Source organism: Polypterus senegalus, chromosome 12, assembly GCF_016835505.1.
Source record: "Polypterus senegalus isolate Bchr_013 chromosome 12, ASM1683550v1, whole genome shotgun sequence".
Lineage (NCBI taxonomy): Eukaryota > Metazoa > Chordata > Cladistia > Polypteriformes > Polypteridae > Polypterus > Polypterus senegalus.
In genome coordinates this window covers 25,223,862-25,232,792 of record NC_053165.1, presented here as the reverse complement: position 1 = coordinate 25,232,792, position 8,931 = coordinate 25,223,862, and the positions used below count along the sequence as shown (strand labels likewise).

At 41.1% G+C, this 8,931-nt stretch overlaps 1 protein-coding gene across 2 annotated transcripts; it reads right to left on the bottom strand.

The window, feature by feature from the left end:
• Positions 1-287: 287 nt before the first annotated feature.
• Positions 288-3,570, bottom strand: m17 (IL-6 subfamily cytokine M17). Of its 2 annotated transcripts, XM_039771034.1 has the most exons (3): positions 3,494-3,570; positions 2,972-3,108; positions 288-1,192 (listed from the first exon to the last, which is right to left on the bottom strand). In XM_039771034.1, the coding sequence occupies exons 1-3, from the start codon at positions 3,528-3,530 to the stop codon at positions 719-721; spliced, it is 648 nt and encodes a 215-aa protein (XP_039626968.1). In that variant the 5' UTR covers positions 3,531-3,570; the 3' UTR covers positions 288-718. The 2 variants fall into 2 exon arrangements, with proteins under 2 accessions (XP_039626968.1, XP_039626967.1); XM_039771033.1 differs by lacking the exon at positions 3,494-3,570 and having other exon boundaries at positions 2,972-3,388.
• Between the last annotated feature and the right edge of the window lie 5,361 nt (positions 3,571-8,931).

The following is an 8,931-nucleotide window of genomic DNA, read 5'->3' as shown; positions in this document are numbered from 1 at the left end:
GGTTAGCATCAGAGTGCAGGAAGTGGAGATGCGGTGAGATCAGAGGACAGGAGGAGTAAATAGGATAAGATTAGACACCCAGGTGTTAGAGCAACAAGCTGCTGACTTGTAATGAAAAGGACCCAATGGCCAAAGATTCAAATATATTTTGTCCATGAAAAGAAACATTACACAAGACGTTATGAATAAAGATATACTTTATTACAAAACTGCATTAAATATTAGATTGTATATTTTTATATATATATGTGTGTGTGTGTGTGTGTGTGTATATCTATATATAAATATATATATTAATATATATTAATATAGTATGTGTATGTAAAATATTTTAGTCAAGCAGAAATAAAATAATACATTCATTCGGAGTATCACATTCAACACAGCTACATTCTTTTTATAATGAATACTGGCACTGTTCTGAAGGGCTTGGAAACTTTGTGTGCAATGTGCATTGGCTCTCATGTGAGTGAAACATAGATGTACAAGGTGGATTCAAAGTGTTTACCAAGAGGTCAGATGTCTGTCTGTGTCGAAAGCATGTCCCCACAAACACAAATTTTAAGTATTTGTTCTGGCCTAAAATAAATACCATGGATGCATACTGGTTATAAAAGGTCAGCAATAAAGTTACTTAAATAAATATATAAATATATAAATATATCTCTGTAAACATTACAACAGTTTTTTTTTTCTTTTATCAGTCCCTTGGTTAAAACTAAGGCAGTCTTTGTAACCGAGCATGATGGGAATGAATATATCTTTTTTTCAGCTTCGTGCCCGTCTGGTGGCTCAGTCCTCGTACAACTTGAGTCAGGAACTCGGAGTATTTTCTCAGGACAGTACAGCCATACTTCTTTTGCTTGTAGATGCCCCTGATGGTCACTGATGGTGGGATCTTGACCTCTGGGGGAGGCACTGTGAGCATGCATTTAATATTGGCAGCTAGGTGAAGAACACGCTCTTGAGCCACCTTGAGTTTCATCTGTAAAGGGTCCGTGGCTGGAAAGCCCAGATCAGAGAGCTGCTGTAGGATGGTTTTGAAATGTCTGTCTATGCTTTTCAAAGTGAAATAGATGCTCTGAAGCATCTCAGGGGACTCTCTGGCAGTGATGTCACCCACTGGGAAGCCAGACACTTCCTCTTTGCACTCTGAGCTTGACTGGGGAAAGCCTTCTCCTTGAGCTTCAATCTGGAGAGTCAGAAACAAACACACAGGGTTATTGGTCTTGATGTCACATGTAATCCTCACCATTGGCTTGGTCCCGCTCTGAAAATGGTGTACCAGAGCAATTGTCATGGAAAGCAAACATACACTTGATTAAAATATGTGTATCTGAATATGCAGTATGCTCTTAACCTGTACTATAATGGTCATCAAAGTACATTGTGATCGTGTTTATCCTAAAATTCACTGATGAACAAACGATTACTTTATCGTGTATCCTCGTTTAGATTGGTTTTGTGAAGGTGGCTGTGAGACTTTATTTTATATTGGGCATCGGACACCATCTCAGGGTACTTACAAGAGTCAATAAATAAAATTAATTTGGATTTTTTTTTTTTTTTTATTTAATTTTCAACCTTTCAGTGGGTTCCTTTTTATGTTCTTGTCCTTATGAACATGTAGTATTCCATGACTCTTTGTCACCTGCAGGCATTTAAAAAAAGCACCAAAACAAGGATCTGGAGATGCAAACGAAATACCAATAAGGCCAAAATGGTTTTGTGAAGAATGGAGACATCCAGAAATGACTGGATGAAATCTTTAGATGAGTCGACAGTTAACACCGAATTGGCAAAGGGAGGCTGATTGGCTTCCTCTTTATTTTGGTTCTTAAGCTTTTGCTAGTAAATATCAGGTGGCATTAGTGAGGGCAGTGACACTGTGGAGTTTGCAATTTCTGTGTCCGTTTTTCTGCAGGTACTATGGCTTTCAACCTACATTTCAAGCATCCATCTATTTTCTAACCCGCTGAATCCGAATACAGGGTCACGGGGGGTCTGCTGGAGCCAATCTCAGCCAACACAGGGCACAAGGCAGGAACCAATCCTGGGCAGGGTGCCAACCCACCACAAGACACACACAAACACACCCACACACCAAGCACGTGGTTGTTAAATCGTTGACTCCAAATTGCCACGTGTGCATAAGTGTGATGGTTTGACCTCTGGTCCAACACTGGTTACTGTTGTGTACCCATTTAGTCATGAACTCACAATCCTCACCAAGGATGATGGATAAGGTCTGTCTCTCCTAATGCTGGCTCTTGTGTTCCTCGTAGTCTAAGCCCCAGTGCATCAGGATGGTGCTAACTGCAAAATTCCAAATTCTAAACAGTCCTCCCTAAATGTTTAACTTTTAAATAACAGGTTATGCTTTGCACCCACTGTTACTGGGATCGTCCTAAACCTACAGTCCTCAGCTGGAATGATGGATGTTTTCCATATCTTTCATGGTGGCTCTCATGCTCAGCCCCTTCTGCACTATCTTAAGTGTATAGTGCATTAGGGAGATCCTGGTTACAAAATTTAAAATTCTGGCTTGTTCTCCCAAAAAGTGTGCAGTAGATTTTTCTGCTTGTAATTTCTTGACTTTTAAGTAAAATGCTCCATGACATAATGTAGGTCCCACCAAGAATTTACTGTTCAACCCTGATCAGTTCTTTAACCATTGAGAAACTACAGTATGGATACAGTTGTAACGTAGTGGATGTGTGTTCACCATCTAATTATCCTATAATACAGGTTTTCATGACAAACTGTCCTTAGTCAGAGGCTAATGTGTCTCTCTTTGGATGGGATATTTAATCAATTGTCTTGGGTATTCAGGTGGCACCAGTGAAATCCCACAGCCTATCATGGAAATGGGCCGAATGGTCATAATGCACATAATCAACATCCATTATATATACCAGCAAACTTCAAAACATGACAAAGCACTTGACCCAGAGCTCCATTTCTTACTTACATATGTTCTCACAAGTGTTTCTGCTTCGCTCTTCAGGAGATTGGCTAAATTCTTGCTTTGGGTACCAGCTGAGCTTCTACACAGATCGCTTGCATTTATTCTTGCAAAATCCAAAATAGTGAGCAGGCACATGAAGGCTGTGGAGGGAAAAAAAAGGAGAAGAAGAAAGATTGAGTGAGTTAAGGGAGAGGAAACCGTCGGTGATTTTGTTGTTTTTTTTTTTTGAGCATGACATAGCAGCTGTGCTTCCTTTACATACAGTGAAAAAGTACGTGCAAGCAACATTGGAAGTACACCGCAGCATTTGGAGAAGACCCATCATACATATTCAACGTCACTGCCACATTTGCAAAAGAAGCCCACCCAGTGGAGGACCACATCTCTTTACATCACTGGTTGCCAAGGCAAACGTCTGCCACCACCCCCACTCCACATGTGAGCTAAAGCAGTAAACGGCAAAGGTTTTTTAGGTGTAACCCTCAGAATGCCTCCGTCCACTCCGGTCAACCCCATGTGGCTTACCTGCAGAGATGTGCACTCCGCCGAGGTGTCGGCTCATGCTCGCACCAGAGTCCTTGGGAGCACACGCGTTTCCTCGCAGCCGCTCTCTCAGCACTGCACTCGCACCAGAGGGGTGACGAGTTCATTTAAAGGAAGGCCGGAGTTTCACAACAAAGATGATGACATGAGGAAATTACGTAATCCACAGTTTCTTAGAAAAATTATAATTTTTTTTTGTGTGTATCACCTGCTCCTATTAGCTGGCGAAATTTGTGGTTTGAGCAGAAAAAAAATCTGATTTTTTTTTTTTTAAAATGAAAAACCCCACACAAGCATTTTGATGTTGTGGACTTTGTTCAGTTGAAGAGACCACATCAATGTTCAGACACTGACACAGGCAGCACAGGACAAAATTAAGAGTGACCTGGGTGGCATCCATATACATATTTAGTCCATAATTTGCTTTTTGATCTTAAGAAGATTAAATGGATGGGACATTTCTGTGCCCCTTCATCTATGGCCTCTCAAGGGTCCTAAGCCCAAACAGTTGTTAGCAAGGTGTTGACTGTTACTGCTTTGGTAGATAGGAGTTGCCCACTTGAGGTGGCTGTTTATGATAAGTAACATTTATGCATCTGTCTTATCTGGTTTCTTATCTTTTTTTGTCACAATCATGCACATCCCCATAAATACAATCAAAGAAAGCTCACAAGGTATAGTTACTTCTTAAATAAGTGCTTTCCTCCCTCTTAATTACTATATATGATTGTTTGCCCAGGGGTGCCACCCTGCAGTGTGCCAAGTCCCATCTGCCTCTCCCCTGCTCCCACACCTACACTCAAAGTTTTAAGACACTGCTGTTCCTATGATTTTTCATTAAAGTTATTCCCCCCCAAGGACTCTTAAGAGAAAATAACGTGGCTGCAGATTGACCTGGTACTTTGTCTGCATGTTCTCTACTGCATTAAAAGAAAAGTTATTTCTGTATGAGCTTTATGGACTGGACTACCAACTTTCACTTGGCAGACTTCTTATGTTCTTCTGTAGCAAACTACACACCACATGTAAAGTGTGGTTAGTACTTAACCTGAATTACCAGTATAGCCTAGAATGGAAGCGATACTGTAGGTAAAATTTTATAATACCCTTCCCCTGACCCAAACCCTAAAAATGGGGAAAGCCTGGAATGAATGGGGTTTGTGATTAGAGGATTAAGTTGTGGTTGAATATGATTGTTATAAAGTAGGGAGGCAGCTTATCTTAATGCTCCAGGAGGTAGATCAAAGGAACTGGACTAGTATAAAGACCGGTAACAAAGAAGCGTAGTCTCTCTATGTACCATTTTAAACCCATGGTGAAAACCACTACTCTCAATGGCCATATTTAAAGGACATAACAGTCTAGAAACTAATCAATAAGACCGAGAGCCACCTGGTAGCCTACTATTAGGTTGTCTTATTTTCTAAGAGCATACAGAGGAACAGGGTCTCTTTAGGACCCTAGCACAAGTAAACAACATTATATAAAATGAAGGTGCACTTAAAGTGGTGCCAAGTGGTTTTTGGGAGCCTTGTGTCACTGTGATGTGACAGCCAGATCGTTCTAATTGGTGTAGCAGGCTGTAGTAGACTGAAGTAGGCTGTTTAGCGGTTAGGGTGTCGGGCTGTTAATGTCAGAGTTGGCATTTCACTCCTAACCTACAAGTTACTTAGTCTGTGACCCTGTCAGGTCATTTTAGTTTGTGTAATAAATAAATAGTATGGCGAAATGTGCCTTAACAGCATGAAGTAAAGGTAAGGAAATCAGGAGATGATAGAATCAGAAAGGGGTTAATAAAAGGATGTGATCTTCAGCCTATCAAAGGGTTAGAATACCCTGAAGATGTATTTAAATCTGTCATTAAAAATGAAAAAGCAGAAGTCCTAATAATAATGCTATGCCATGATGTTGGCTAGGTAATGGAAGTAAAATGAATGTTGTCCATCTGTGTTTTGTGTGTTGATGCTTTACAAAATTTGATGCAGATACTTCCACTTCACAGGCTGGTAGGTATTCTATAGGGTGGTCCAGATCTAATTATGCAATTTTCATCAAGCTATAACTTATTAAGTTTATTATATAGAGAATTCACAAAAATTCTTTTTGTTGCCGATAGATGGCAGCCCCTGCCCTGCATTCCAAAATGGCGGGGAGACAGTTGTCAGTCAAACACCGGGTGCAATGTGTTTGCCTTTTCATAATTGCATAATTAGATCTGGACCACCCTGTACACCTTTTTCTTCTTCTGTCTTCCTTTCTGAATTTAATAGATTCTGACATTTTCGTGTTTTGGAATTGACACCATGATATGTTACATTTTTTAATGATGACATTTACTGTTGATTCACCACACAAGCAATATATAAAACTGAACAGCTGAAGAACAAAAGTTAATTAAAGGTGCTATATAAATATAATGTATTATTGTTGTTGTTATTATTAAATACTAGCGACTGGGAGCCCGCTCGAATCGAGCTACAAATTCTACATTTGTGAAATCCATACTTTCTCTGCAAAGAATTATTATTTTTTTTTTATTTTATTTTTTAAGTCCTTGAAATGATTTTGTTATCATGGCACTGATTTGTGCTTAAAATAGACCTTTTTGGCCGATTTAAAGAAGAGCTTCCTGTTTAAACGGGGCTGCGAGACGTGAATTCAACTTTTCTGTGCACCTCAGTTGATTTTTTCCGGCAAACAAATTTTCAAAACAAACCGTATTTTACGACTTTAATCAGAGTCGGAGTAATAATTATGTTGCCGTGGTCATTTTGGATCTGAGATCAGCTAAAATTTAAACAATGACCCGTTGTTAATACCCAACCGTCATTACTCAGTTTGCCAATAGATGTCAGAAGGACGGATGCCAAAACCGAACTGTGCAAAGATAGATTTCGACATACCAAGCAAATGGCAATACGTTCTAAATTACGGTTCTGGAGCTGTTTAAGTCAGTCGACGATGTTAGTCCTGGAAAGTACGCCCCACTAAACCAACGTTTCAAAAACCAAAATAACTTACTGTTATTTGCTTGAACCAACACCGACTTACTATACTCGGCCGTGCAGCGGTGTCACTGAAGCATTCGAACATTCTTAGCCAATCATGCAATACTGCATCCGCATTTGCCACGTTATGTTCTAACTACAGAGGCAGAGTCCCATTGCATGGTTCTAACTTGTATTGAGTTGAGGTAGTGACATGAACACCATACATACGGAGTATTGACGCGAACACCATACATATGGATAGTATCAAATTATATATAAGGATTTGTTTCATATGGATTGCACTATTATTACAAGGCAAACTGCAATATGTTTAATACCAGTGACTAGAAGGCACATAGTTCATAAGTAATTGAGAACCAAATTCCAAACTGACCATCTGAAGTGTAGTACTATAGTTGGTCCCAAAACAGATGAAAACTAGAGATTAAACCAAATCTGCTAAATGGTTAATTAGATCAGATGTCTAGGAGGAGGGAGAGATGTTGGGAATACCCACCACATGACAAACCAACTCAGGATCCCAGATTAGGACCCGAGTACAGCCATGCAACAGGTGACACCTCAGCACCACACTAGTTCAGATGGAATGGAACCAATGTAAGTTTTTTTTTATGGTGGCCGGAGTGCCAATTCTGCCACCAGCCCTCAGGTTTTTCCCAGCAGGTTGGAGGGCCGACATGCAGGGCTGGATGCAGATTAACGTCATACCCAGGACGAAGCAATTGCTGGTTAAGGACTTTACTGAAGGGCCCAATGAAGTAGAGTCACTTCTGGCGTTTACGGGATTTGAACCAGCAACCTTCCGATCGCCAGTGCAAATCCCTAGTCTCAGAGCCACCACTCCACCCACAGGAGGGGGTGAGAGAGAAAATAGAAGCCCTCCCAAGATGCTTTGTAAATAGCTGTGATTTCATCTGTAGATTGGAACAGATGAAATAATCGTGGGAAGCTCATTCTGTGTCTTATTAGCAATAACTGAGCGATTAGTCCAGTTTTAGCATGCCCAGCAAGAGGTCAGTAGATCAACTACAGTAGAACAGAGACTCCTTGATGGGACTTAAGAGGCCAGATGTTGGAGGTATTGAGGAAAAGGGCTGTGCAGGGACAACTAGGTGAAGTAAAGAGTTGGAACTGGATCTTAACTGCAATTAGAAGTCCATCAAGAGTGTGATGCAGAGGAGTGGAGTGGGTGAACATGAGCTTAATTCTCCCTCTGGTAGAAACGCATTATATTTCAGTCATCCATCCATCCATTATCCAACCCGCTATATCCTAACTACAGGGTCACGGGGGTCTGCTGGAGCCAATCCTAGCCAACACAAGGCGCAAAGCAGGAAACAAACCCTGGGCAGGGCGCCAGCCCACCGCAGGGCACACACACACCCACACACTAGGGACAATTTAGAATTGCCAGTGCACCTAACCAGCATGTCTTTGGACTGTGGGAGGAAACCGGAGCACCCGAAGGAAACCCACGCAGACACGGGGAGAACATGCAAACTCCACGCTGGGAGGACCCGGGAAGCGAACCCGGATCTCCTAACTTCGAGGCACACCACCGTGCCGCCCAGATTTCAGTCAGCTGTATTTTATTTTGTTTCCTGAATTTTATTCATTTTTATCAAGAATGCATTAATGTTTCCTTTTTTGTTTTTACAATGTTATCGTTTTATTTGTATTGTTTATGAATTATTTCTTTTTTTTAGTGGGAGTTACTATAATACTGCTTGATTGCTATACACTATCCATTAATATAATGACAGCAATAAAAACATGCCCTTTATGCTGCCTCCCCTAGCCTCAGCCTCAGCACTGCTGTTTCTCTTTCTAATCCCTTTAGTCCTATTAGGAAGGTTTCACACTGACTGGACAGGGAGTCCTCTGCACCCCAATTCCACAATGATCAGCCATGTTTTCCAGCCTTTATCCTTATAGTCTTGCACCAATTCTTGGAACTTGCTGCAGTCCTTCTCCGCTTCCTCTTTGCAGCCTTCCCTCCAAGATAATGTCAACTCTACTAAGATGATCTCTTTAATAGCCCGTATGATCATACCTGGTCTCAACCTAGTTAACAGGGCATCATCAAGAAACTGTAGCTTCTTTCTCAAGTCCACATTTAGCTTTCTTTCATTGGCTGACCACAACAAGTTCTCCATTACTGAAGCTAGAGGCTGAGAGACAGACTCTTTTTTTGACAAAGGTGATGGTGTCTAATGTTTTGGTGCTAGGTTGGAGTATTTTGTTTTTCTTTCCCTCTCTAAAATCTCTGCGAGGACTAGCAAGATTTTGTCTTGGTGCCACCTGTGTCTCACCTGGGTTAATGCTATCTTGCGACCTTAAAGGGTGTGTGCCATGATTCCCCTTCTACAACACAGCTTGCATAGTCAATCCTCCCCCCAGCCCCATCGG

What these genes read in the sequence shown, in the direction of transcription:
- m17 (XM_039771033.1), bottom strand. Translation starts at nt 3,256, where the DNA reads ATGTTGCTTGCACGTACTTTTTCACTGTATGTAAAGGAAGCACAGCTG. An exon ending in AAACACTTGTGAGAACATAT is followed by an intron (nt 1,193 to 2,971) that starts GTAAGTAAGAAA and finishes CTGACTCTCCAG; the next exon opens with ATTGAAGCTCAAGGAGAAGG.